Consider the following 13857-nt stretch of genomic DNA (forward strand, 5'->3'; position numbering starts at 1 on the left):
TTGAAATCATCCCTTCGTAAATTTTACGGACGCCATCACGAGTTGGTTGACCGTTATGGAATAACCGTTTCACAAACGATATCGGATATGTTCCTTACGTCGTAACTACAATCCCCTTCCCTTTCATGAATATGACCTACCGAATTAGACTATTTACCTGATTTGTTATCACATAAGCAACACGACGGGTGCCACATGTGGAGCAGGATTTGCTTACCCTTCCGGAGCACCTGAGATCACCCCTAGTTTTTTTTTTTGGGGGGGGGGGGTTCATGTTATTTATTCTTTAGTTTTCTATGTTGTGTCATGTGTGCTGCTTTTTGTTTGTCTTTTTCATTTTTAGCCATGGCGTTGTCAGTTTGATTTAGATTTATGAGTTTGACTGTCCCTTTGGTATCTTTCGTCCCTCTTTTAATCATGTTTTTTTTCATTTTTTTGAAATTCTGATAGCCATTTTGTATAACAAGATAGAGTAATTTCTAATTGACATTGTCAACCTTGGCATTAAGATGATCGTTTAATACATCAGGCATTGTATTATCAAATCTTTGTTGGCAACATATTCGCTAATATCGACTAAAAAGGAACATATTCAAGTGGATGTATGCAACAACAGTTATTTGTACGTTTTCAATGTTTAGGACCAAACATGTTAAATTGAATTCTTCAAGTGGTCTGGAAATGCTCAAATTGTTAGAAATAACATACGCTTATAAGACATGTTCATATTTCAGAAATAATACCATTAAATACTTAAAGACGAATCATCACATCACCAAAACACATAGCTAAATAGTGGGATATATCTCCTAACTCACCCAGTCATGTAGTCTATGACTTTTAAGAGATTTAAACAATACAAGGGATGCAATAAACTCTACCCCCTTAATAAAGTCGCTTAAAGACCGTATCTCCAAACAAAAGATGAAGAAAGAACGAAAATAGCACCATTGCTGAACAAAACAAAGTAAGAGAATACTTATAGTTCTTCTGAAACACAACATAGAAACGAGGGGTAACTCATGCACTCAAGAAGATCTGCAGCTCCTGTTATACAATTTTGGCATCAATTGTCTTAACTCCTGTTACAATTTCACTCATAAGCTATAACTGGTTAAGAAGGTAAAAGCTCAGATAATCGCATGAACTTCAAAAAGAGCAATACCAGCTGCCATGGTAAGGGATATGTTTAAAGAGTACGAGTCACAGATAACAAATGCTTACAGAACTTTACACCTAATATTATTTTGTGCGTTGGCTTTTTGCAAATACCGATTTGTCTGACACTATGCTGTAAAGTGAGAAATATATTGCAAAGTCGTTGCAATGTTAATAATTGGATTGTGAATATCTAAATACAGATGTCGGGACTTTTGTACTTGCCTTTGAAATGCATCATACAGTTGGTTTTTCTTGTATTTTACTTTAAATTTGATAAAGCAAATATACGTCTTTTACCAACTACTATATTAATATTTAAGGCGAGGTTTAGAGGGCATTTAGAAAAAATAGAAGAACAGAGGATCATAGTTTTACTCTACAAGGTATTTGTTCTATTTATATAGAAAGCTAACAAATATAAAACGTTTTTAGCTTTTCTAGACCTATCAAAAGCTGTCGATAGAGTCTGGTGTGATGGTCTTTTTTATCTATTGTGGAAAACTTGCATTCACGGTAAGTGTTGGAAACTGCTCAAATCACTTTACAGTAATGTATCAAACAAAGTTTTGTTTTGTGATTGTGAACCAGATTTCTTTGATCAAGAATTTGGCTTGAAACAAGGTTGTGTCTTGTCTCCGGCTCTTTTCTCTGTTCTAATGAATGACCTCGTAAGTATACAGGAAGCCAACAATTTTGGTGCAGAACTATCCTCACAACTAGTGAATTGCCTTTTATTTGCTGATGATGTAGTCCTTATCGGGAAGTCCGAGGCGGAACTACACCGTCTGCGTGATATAACAGCTAATTTTCAAAGTGGAATCTTAAATTTAACCAAAACTTATCCATTGTTATGATAATAGGTAAGCGTTTAGATCAAGATAAGAATTGGTAATTAGGTAACATGTTCCTTGAGGAAACCAATGAATACAAATATCTCGGTGCTTATTTTACCCGCTCATTGACTTTTGCCTACCATATAAATTGTTACGTAAAAGATAACTTCGAGCGCAAGCTAAATTATATGACGGGAGTTGCTAAATGAGCACGGATCTTTCAATCACATATCCTTCGGAGATGCCCTATGGAACTCGATAATACGGTAAATCTTTCGCACACTGTTATGCTGTATGGCTGCAGTCGTCAGTTTCAAGCAAACAAATTCTGGAAACTTGGCACTATATATCGGCGAAATTTGTTTTTAGTACTTAAATTAATATCCCTAAGTCTGCTCTGTTCGTAGATTTGGGATGGGAACCGATAAAAGATTTACTAGATAGACAAAGGGTGTTTTATTTGGCTAGAATTCATGACCTAGATAAGAATAGATTATGTTGAATCATATTTGACGAGCTAAAGGGCTTAACGCTGCATCGAGGCTTGGGATCTCCCCAGTATATGAAAAATGTGTTTAATACTGTTGGTCTTGATCATATTTACAACTCAAATATCAACTTGAATATTTTCAAACAGTTTTTAGGAAGGTTTGTTCGTGAAAGAGAATTTCAAGTTATAAGAAAAAGCAGTCTAAATGCGTTCTCCAAATTCAATCTTGCGTCTGGTAGACAGCCTTATTTGTCAATCTTGCTCGATTTTATGTCTACATGGTTAAAATTATTAGCACGAACAAACTGTTAACCAATGAATCAGGTTTTGTATAGAATGAATATGTGCGAGACTCCCATTTGTTAAATGTGTTAATGCAAATCTGAGGAATCCATGTAACATTTTGTCCTCGAATGTTCTGAATATTCTCCTATACGGAATAAGTATTTTTCTGATATATATATGAGTATTAAGTACTTACGTCCCCGACTTTTGCTTCACAGAGTTACCGTCCAACGAAAAAATAAACATACTATTGGGTGAATATTTTTATAAGGTTGATCCAAATGTATGTAAACATGATGACACTTTTAGTTAAAAGATGTTGAGTAAAATGAACACTTACAGATCTTCAATTTTAGAAAATTAAGCTAACTGTGATTAACGTGTTCAACTTAATTGATGTGATCTCTAAATGTTGAGAATTTTATTAGTATATAATGCTGTTATGTTTTAAATGAATGTTGACTTGTTTTTAAAAAAAAATTTTTTTTAACTTTGATGTTGTCCTATGTGTATTTTATTTCATTATACATTATTCATTGTATATGCTCCTATACGCATTTGTGGTTACCCTGTCTACAAGTGCCCCCGTTGTAAAGGGGTAGTTTCTTAATAAATATATACATTCCCCATTTCCATTCTCAATTTTATATATATACCAGCTATCTCACGGGGTGATATGAAATCTTCTATAAAGTGCGAGGGACATTTGTTAATTGTATGTCTTTTGTTCATAACCATATGAGGAATGTAAGTTTTTTTTCTAATAACTTTGAATGGTGTTGCATGAACATGAACATTTTTGTTTGTCAATATTATATTTAGTTGGCGTTTTGGACACATTTCTGGCATTTCAAGGCATTATATATCCTGACAACAGTCAATATCATATTCTGTATGAAATGTTATACAGCTGTACAAATAATACTAGTTTATTTCATTTATCTTATTGCATCCGTATTGACGGTGCCTTGTCAAGACTCTCACAACAGTAACATGGAAAAGCTTAAGACTATTAATTGATTAAAATCGCAAGCCGTTCTAATCAAAGTCCAATATCAAGAATAAGGCAAACAGAAACCTTTCCCAATAATTAACTAAGGAACAGAACTAGCAATTCAAGTCATTTTGGTTTCAAGGTCAATCTTATATCAAGGAACACATTGATGGTCATTGAATCAAAAGAGGTTCTTTAAAAAATGAAAAATAAATCTATCTTATAAACTTATCTTTATTTTTTTTTAAATAGTATGGAGATGAAATGAAAAAAAATAATATTAAACTTAAATAAGATGCTTGTTAAAATAATATTAACGGTACCAATTTGTCTGCACCAGATGAATCACATAAGCATTGATATGTATTTTTTTATCATAAGTTATCGAAGGTTAAAAGATCAGAAAATACAGAGCTTTCATTTTATTCCGAATTTATTCCCATTTTGTAAGCCAATGTGGTGAATACTTATTTTAAATGTGGGGTGTCAGTTTCTAGTTATATGTAAATGAATGTTTCAGAACAGGGGCGAAAGATACCAGCAGGACATTTAAACTCATAGATTGTAAATAACCTCAGTTTGACAACCCTCTTGCTGAAATAGAAAAAGACACAGAAAAATGATAGTTCACAAGACGGACAATGTAAAAATCATGTTTTGAAAGTATATCAAAAATTTAAAGAAACGGGCTTTGCTAAGCAACGTGTATGAAATAAAGTTGTTACCTTTGCTCACATGCAGTTGTTCTAGTATATAATGTGTCTTTAAAATTGGTGACAAAGAACAAAACTCCAAAAAGCGTAATTCGCCGTTTCAGAATCTAATGCGTCCTGGGTAATATTTTCAAAAGTGTACACCAAAACGTCTTGATTGGTTAAAAATGTCATAAACAATGGAAATTCAACCAATGACGTGACGTTATTTTCATTTTGGGGTACGAACAATGAAATTACCCATGATTCTTTAGATTCTTAAACGGCCAATTACACTAACAAAATGAAAAGAACACGTGATTTATTCAATGAGTCCGAAGCGCCTTTCTAGATGTACCTTCATTAAACACTTTTCATTAGAGTCAGTAGGTTGCCATTGTTCATTAATCTATTTATAAGAAGATTGAACCCAAGAATAAAAACCTGAGGGAGTTGCATAAACTACGTAAGGGCCTGGTTGCGCCAACAGGGTCAGATGAAAACGTATGACGATTCTTATATCATTTTGTAGAACCCCAAAACTCAAATTGTACCGATGCTAGCCCACAGTGCCTCGTAGTTTTTCTTCGTCATAAAATATTATACCAAAAGCCATAAAATTAATGAATTTAAACGATTCTTTCATCTCAAAATCTGGTTTAATTATTTCCATTATGAGTGCATGTATTTTCCTCGATGCGTAATAAAAACCGACACAAAAAGCTTTTAGTAAGAAAATTTAACTCTGACCCTTTTAGCAGAACGCATTTTGTAAAGTAATTGATGATAACTTTTTATTTCTCAACATTGCACAGATTTCTTTAAAATAACTTAAAGTGACTTTGTAAAAATTAAAAACAACACGTAATAAATTTCACGTATGTGATGAATGCGGAACACTTAAACTTATTGTAAAATACTAGTACATAACATGTCTTACTATGAGGATCACACGCTCTGAGTTCTGGTATCTATGATCATGATGATGAGTTTATTTATTTTAAACTCTTAAGTCTTATAGTTTTCATTTATTTATTTTTTTGTAAACGTATGACATATTGAGAGTTAAGCAAAGAACAATCGCAAACATATTTTTAATTTACGAAACAAAATATAAATTAGAATTAACTCTCAAGTCTCATAGTTTTCCTTTTTCTATTCTTTTTTAACGCCCGAAATATTGAGAATAAAGCAAAAAACAATCGAATCAATCTTTCTAATATACGGAACAAAATGTAAATAAAAATAAACAGTTAATAACGATTTCCACAGAAAACTCTATCAACAGAAATAAAACGCTGATAGTTAGACTATAAGTAATGAAGGCAATATTTTATTTACTAGGAGTCTATCCAATATTGACCCCAATCAAGAAAGTTTCACGCTTGATAACTAATAGGAATAATATGTCTTCATTTATTTTAGTGCTGTCAAATGCACACTGCTCTCAAAACAAGATGTATGTCTGTGAACCTCGTTCTCGAGTATTGATGTTGATTTGAAAGGCTATCAGCATAGAAAAAGGCTTAAATATGACTTGTATTGGTGAAAAGAACATTTAATTACAGCATACAGAATTGTGATACGTCGGATCTGTATGGAATAACCGAGCTTGATAGATTGACTCCGTTGTTCTTCCGGTTATCTCTCAATCATAATCATTATAAATGGCATGAGAATAAAACAAGGATTTGAAATGTTTTTCTTTTTCATTTGTGTCCAGTTTTTGTTTTATTGTGAAAATTGTACAATATATTTCAGTTTTGTTTAATTTTGGGGTTTTTGTTTAATCGTTTTGATAAGTGTACACTCTTTTTAACTTTTGGTGCCTTAATTTGTTTTCAATTTAATTTTTGGCTTTTGTTTACTGTTAGAATTTTATTACCATTTATGTTTTTTGTTAATTGGATTCCTTTTAAACTCTGTTTATTAGTTGTTGTTTTTAATCATGTACACTTTTGTGTTGTTTTAATAATTCTGGAATTTATGTTTTCTTCGTTTTTTCCAATTTTTAGGTCTTTCTACTTTTCCGTGATATTTTGTTCTGATATTGTAAAAAAATTTTTTGTCTTTATTTTTTTCATGCGCTGTATTTTTATTTTTAAATGACGTTGCTTATGTGATCGAGACCAAGAGTGTTCTGATTTGAGGATCTGGGTCCATCAAAATGAAAAAAAGGTCAATGTCAAGGTCGAGGTCATGTTTTTATTTTTGGTTTTAGCTTGTGCATTCTACTACTAAAAAAATTAAAAAGATATCACCAAATTTTTTCACTTAATTGTTAATTGTTATCTGTCGAAATAGGAATATTTTATTCGAAGCGAAGTGATAACTTTCACTAGGAGTTTTGTCCCCCTAAATGTTTAAAGTAAAATGTATTGTAAAATTCTTTTGTACGAAGTCCTTGCTTGATGACCTTGAAAATAAGGTCAAGGTCATAGGTAAATTTCATTCTAGATTTTTTTACCTTTGCTTTAACTTCATGTTTATACATGATAAAACCATGGGACTCTTTGCATTAAGTTAAAAGTCATATGAACTTGAGAATTGCAACCACAAGTGACCTTGTGTTAACCGGAAGTAGCTATTTTTGTACTTATTTAATGTAAAAAGTATATAGAACCAACTTACACATAATATCCCCTTTTTCCAACAAAAGTGTATATAAACCATATACTTTTTTTAATCAGCGTCATATGATACTGGAAATGACATTTTTAACTGGATTTGAATATTTTCTTTTCAAAAGATATCGTTTCGGGTGGAACGATCTGGAATTGTTCTCTGAACAATTGGTTTTTAATTGTTTTAGTTTCTGTTTTGCTCATTTTTTAATTTAATTAATGTTATTTGAACTGATCTTTTATATAGAAACATAAACTTATTTGTTATCAATACAAATTACTTTTTATCTCGAGAAATAAACACTAAAAATGAAAGTTTTATTGTTTTATTTTGCCGTTACTTTTCTGGACCCCAGACATGTACTCAATGTCCTCATTAAATCATATCTAAAGTGTAATTTCCTGTCAAATAGTTCTTTGTAAAATGTTATAAAATATTTGAAATGTTAATATGTTTGATAGTTTGTTATTTTGACATTTGCAGTGTCTCGCGCTGATCCCTTTTCACTCCAGTGCAATACTTGTCATAGTTAACCTGTCAAATAACTTGCTTTTTATCATTAAAGTTTCTGTTTGAATCATGCTATATTCCTGTCCTTTCAAGCAATATATAATACTTCAATATTATAAATCCCCAAGGGTGACTGGGAAATAGATAAACAGTCTCTTTGATCCGAATGACAGAAAAACTGATGGCACATTTTGGCGTCTGTTTGGCTATGCGTGATGTACAAGTACGATAACACGTTCAGTCGCAAGAATGCAGACGTTTTATTTGTTAATCGTGAAGAGAGAGTGCAATACTTTCTGCTCGTTTAAAACTAAAGGAAAAAGATTTTTAGGAACCTAGCCTGTTCCAGCACACAATTCCGTCCCTATCAAATACGCCAACATTTCTTAAATGCATTCTACATTTTCTAGATCTGCATCCCGGACGGCCATTATTACAGTACCACTATTTTATTTATTGCTTCTCGTATTGTATATGCATTAAAAATTTGCACGTGAATTGTGCAAACACGTATCAATCAATATTCTAATATTAACACTTCCTTACAATTTGTATATTATTTCGTGTATTATTTTATATAGTTTGGTTACAAATATATGTTTAACATAAAGTTTAACTATACAACAATAATAAAATGAATATGCATCAATATTTTTGAATGTTTAAAAATCTACTCGGGTTTTTCTGAGATTATGATTTGTTGTTGATAATTGTATATAAAACCTATTTTTCATTTTAGAAAATTGAATATAAAGACGAGGTAAAAGAATGGTAATATGTTGTTACTGTGTTTCAAAATGTTACCATTTAACCAATACCAAATCAGGGCTAGAAAAACAGGTTTTGGACAAGTAAAAAAAACTGTTGTCATACAGAAGGTTACTCCAGGTGGCACATATTGTAATTTGTCCACATATAGAAATTCAAATATCTCCTTAAATACTAGACAACAATGTTAATTTTGAAAGTATCAAACATGTTCGTTAACGAGGTATCATTTGCCGTTCTATCTTGTTTGGGCACTGGTTTTGTTTGTTGGGGTATTGCGTATTGGGATTTCACGCTCTACTGAAAATTGAAGGAAACTTCTAAATCATTTTAAAAAGTATGTTCAAAGGTTAACATTTTCTTATTCGACCCAAATACAGAAAACATATCCAACCGAAAAAAAAAGAAAAGAAAAGAAATAAAAATAAAAAGTTTTTATAAATAATACTATATGAACACACCAAATTTTGTTTTAAGAAATGAAAAAGAAAATTTTGATGAAAAAAGAGCAAATACAATGTAATTGACACTGACCTCGTATGAAATCTACAGCTTGTTCTAGTCCATATATATCTCTATCACAGTCATCTTTAGATAATACTCCTATACTAAATCCTGGCAGAAAATCTCCTTCGTTAATTCTATCTAACGTGTACATCATACATTCCAGAGCTTGAATACCACCCTGTGGCATGATAGGGCCACATATTTTATTATCACTCCTTTCATGGACCATATGTAAAGCTCCAAGTATTATATCACCTGGTATTTCGGCCTGTAGATCATGACGAGGCCAGGTATAATTTCCATATTTACCAACGTATACTATGCCAGGGTCTTTATGGAGTGAGGCGAGAACCACGGAGTGTATGATAACAACGAAATATCCCACATTTCTTCTCATAGTTCCAGTAACGTTGTGAATGTTAAATAATTAGAATCTGTAGAATCCATAGCCTTCGGCTACAGATCATCCAATAGTAGACACTGTAATTAGGAACATGGTGTCAATATTGCTACAATTAATATCAACAATGTTACTGGCTTTGTCAACTACAATATAAGATAACGGTTGTATCATGGACATTTCCATAATTAGGTACGGACTGTTATATATTTCATTTTGTATATATTTTTGAGACTTTTACTTACTTATATAACAAGTGTTATCAACGTTTTCATTTTGATTTTTCTTACTGTCTTTTCTTTTAATTAGAACGCACAGCGCTGTTAGATCACCAAATATCTGAAATGGTATGCTGTTGTCTTTTTACTTAGACAGATATATATATATATTTATGAGAATGGCTATTTTGTGTTTGTGAAAACAATAGAGGAATGTTATTTCATTTTCATTTTCCTAAATACTTTACTCAATCATTTCTAATGTTACATAAGGCACTGAAATTGCTCACAAAGATGATTTTTTGTGGCGGCTGTCAAATAGTATTAATGCTAGTTTAGTAAATACTGTCGCCGATTCCTGTACTGGTTTGTCGTATTTCATATCGTTCTCTGTTTTTTTTTTTTTTTTTATTCATTTGTTGAGAATTTTGTTGTCGCCTCTCTAAGAGTTTTGTTTTGTCTTTAGTTAGATTCATACACACATCATATCAATATATATGCTTCTTTAATGTTTTGACCTAGATTTTGAGGTCCATTGAACGTAATAGATTACGGTTTTAAAAATCGATAGTTCACCTTAAATGGTTTACCTTGGAGTCCTCTGATTTTATTTCTGTTTTTGAACTTTCCAGATTGAAGTAATATAGAAAAATAAATGTTTCGAAAAATATATTCTGTGCTAACACTGTTTGTTTTTGTATATCAATTTGATAAAAGGTAGTAATGGGTCGTTTCTCCAGAATAACTTAAATACATTGAATCACATTTCTAAGGACACGTGTTAGGAGCTTTTGGTCCTCAATACTTTTCAAATTCGTACTTTTTTTGCCTTTTTAACATTTTTTTATTCGAGCGTCACTGATGAGTCTTTTGTAGAAAAACGCGCGTTTGACGTTTATATGAAATTTCCATCCTGGTATCTATGATGAGTTGATTTATAGTCCATGTAGGTAACTTTTCAAAAGAAAGACATTTTGGCCTGAATGAGTATACAAAATGTGATAATAGTTTTTGACAAAAAACAATTATCCTTCTCATTTACTTGAATATCTTTTTATAAATATGTCATTTCCTTTATAAACGTTAATAGGAGATAGAAATAATAACAAACAAGAAACTAAACATTATTTGTCATCTAATACTACAGAACATAAAAGAGAATCCACATGTAACATAATACATTGTTTAAAATCGGAAATAAAGAGATTAAAGAAATTACACGAAAAAAACCTTGAAATAATCTATCATAGGAAACTTCAAATGTACTGAATAATAGATGGTTTTGTAATAATGATCTTAAACTTGATGTCCTCTTTGGCAACAATTTAATAAAGCAATTAATAAACTATTAATGGAACTTCAAAAAGAAGAAACATAGGATGTGTCGACAGGTAAAACATCTCCAGATATATATATTTAAAAAAACACGTGTCTCATGTCTATCTCTAGATTAGCCTTCCGTGACAAGGTAACACTACGACTATTGAAGTTATATTTTTATATAGCGGATGTGGTCGAGTGGTCTAGAGCGCTGGACATGAGACTAAGCGATTGGTGCTGTAGTGTATCAAAGGTGTGAGTTCGAATCCCGCTGAGGGACGAACAAAAAATTGTCAGTAGAAAATCTAACTCTAACACTGTTTGGAGTAATTTTCAGACTTATATATATATATATATATATATATATATATATATATATATGCATCATCCAGTCACGAATTCATTGTCACAATCGGGAAAAGGGCACATCAGTTAAATTGCAAACCAGACATTTAGTAAAATGTACTTCTATGACAAAAACGACAGAGGAGATAACAAAGAGTCTTTTAGAAATATAATTTTAATAAAAACCGATGAAATCGTCTGCAAAAACAAAAAAGTAAAGACGACCAAAAAATAACAAACCATAAATTATGCCATTAGTTTTTTTTTGTTTGAATTGTATTACATTAATTTCTGCGGAGAAATATGACACAACAATACGAAAGATCAACAAATGAACCTCAATTATCGCAGCTTGAAAAATTTCCACGTGTTCAAACAAGATTTGACTACCAAACAATAAAGAACGTAGATGATTGTAGAAGAAATACCTAACAATTAACAGTGTTTGAAACATGAAACCAAAATATTCTACTTTAAAGAGCAAAGGGAACATTATTTCGTTAAATTATTGCTTTGCTGTTAATAATTTTTAAAGACAATCTGGTACATGTTTAAATGTTTCTATGAAAACCTCTTGTTTCACCATCGCTGTGACAGAGAGTTACTTTGTTGTTAAATCCACAAAGGTTTTTCGGAATGAACTTGTAAACTTGTTATTTCGGTGTCTGGTATCACTGACTATGCTGTATAGGCTTTGCTCATTGTTTATGACCATATGGTGACTGTTAGTGTCATTTGGGATCTTGAGAAGAGTTGTTTCATTGGTAATCACAACACATCTTTTTTTCTATTTTTACATTAAGCAGAAATATAAACACTGCATAGCAATACTTAAATACAAATAGGAGATGGACTTAAGTACTCCGTCAGGGTAGCAGTTCCTGTCCCGCTGGTAGCACTTGTCACGATACTAATTTTTATTATCTACAATAAGATTTACGTACACATGTATCTAAACCATTTGTGCACTGTTAAGCTTGATATACTGTACACTGTTCCTTTGTTAAGACTGTGCTTGTTTGGGTTTATAACTATTTTGATCTGAGCGTCACTGATGAGTCTTATGTAGACGAAACGCGCGTCTGGCGTATAAAATTATAATCCTGGTACCTTTGATAACTATCATTCATATATAACTTACTATATAAAACTGTTACATTTATAAACATTGAATAATTTCGAGATTGACATGTCTGATTTGCAACTTTTTGTCCCTTTTCTCGATAGTGACATTTTGACTTAGTGACTGGATGTTGCATACAAATTTTGAGATGATTTACATGTGGACACATTACGTGTCGGTTCTTCTGGAGTTCATGCGATTCCCTTCGTTGTTGTTTGGTTCGTGGATTAATCTCTACCTAGCTGATATATGATATTTGCAAGTTGTTAACTACTGTCGCCTACATTCGAGATAGTGTATGTTATGTCATCTATTATTATCATTTTAATAATTATAAAGTTCTTTTTCATCATCGTTATCATCATTAGCATTTGTGGTAGTTGTTTCCTTTGTTACTACACTATAGAATTATAACATCAAAAACCAACTCTAAGGTAATGAAAATGGGGAAATGATTCCATAGTGTTTCGTGTGGGATGGGTTTAGCTTAATCGTGTTTTTCATATTCCCCTGTGATACGTAGTTTTGTGAATGATTAATATTATTCATATTATCTTTCCGCCTTAATGAATAAACATATGGGTTAGATTAATGGATAATGAATTGGTGTATAAATTGGGACACATACTAATTTATGCAATAATTTCTTTGCTAAAAAGACATGAAGTGAAATAGAACATACAAAACTTTTGATTATTCTAATTTTACAGAAAAGTGGTTGTATTATTCAGAGTGTTCCAGCGTATTTTGCCACTACATTAGTTGTATTCAGTAGAAGCATATTTAATTGTATAATTAGCATTGTAATAAAGACATTTTAAAAAAGGGTTTTTCGATGTGTAAAATGGACCAATTAACTGAGAACTTGAATGAAAGTCCGAACGCTTTAATAGAATGTTAGTACATTGTAAGTCGGCGACCCAGTTTATACACCAAAAACCTCTTTAAAAACTTGTTAAATACTTGTTGTATTCCAGCAAATATTTATGATTTTTACTTGAAACTTCACCTTTCTCTGAACTCTAGGGTTTTATTCATTTGAATATATCAGTAAAATCGACACAAATTTCTACTGAGGTGACGGAATTCTAACGAAGCAAAGAAGTTCATGCGTACGTAAACACGTTTATCATACAGATCATCATTGCTGCTTTAAAGTTGTCGCTTGTTAAGACCCTAGATTCGAAATAGCGATGTGTATACCATAACTGTAGGAAAAATTTTTGTTCATGAATCTTCATAAATGGTTTTAATTTGTTTCAGTCGGGTTGCTTGTTTTTCTTTCTTTTTAATTAAGTTGTGGGTATAATTTTTTGTTAAGTGAGTTCCAGTATAAATGAACATGCTTTTAAATTTTTAAAGACTATGTTTTCCACAAAACAAATTGAGTTCAGTTATGCAAAAGTATGCAAATATGGAATGGTGGTTTTACAGTAGCCGAAATTATATTAAGTCAATTTCCATAATTGTGACACTTTAAACTTGCAAACGAAATTTAATGAATATGGTAAAGTAATGTAACATTTTTTTTTTTTTTGGCACCTCCTTATTTTACATTCATTTTGTTATAAAAAAATATTTGAGAA

The 13857-nt window shown here is 31.5% G+C and overlaps 1 protein-coding gene across 1 annotated transcript in view; it reads right to left on the reverse strand.

Moving 5' to 3' along the window:
• The window catches only part of LOC143056894 (metabotropic glutamate receptor 2-like), a 51748-nt gene extending 42450 nt beyond the window's left edge, over positions 1-9298 (reverse strand). Inside the window, exon 1 of the mRNA XM_076230068.1 lies at positions 8893-9298. Within this exon, the coding sequence (XP_076086183.1) occupies positions 8893-9262 (370 nt within the window). The 5' untranslated portion in view covers positions 9263-9298. The remainder of the gene's footprint in view (positions 1-8892) is intronic.
• Between the last annotated feature and the right edge of the window lie 4559 nt (positions 9299-13857).

This window comes from Mytilus galloprovincialis, chromosome 13, assembly GCF_965363235.1.
Source record: "Mytilus galloprovincialis chromosome 13, xbMytGall1.hap1.1, whole genome shotgun sequence".
Lineage (NCBI taxonomy): Eukaryota > Metazoa > Mollusca > Bivalvia > Mytilida > Mytilidae > Mytilus > Mytilus galloprovincialis.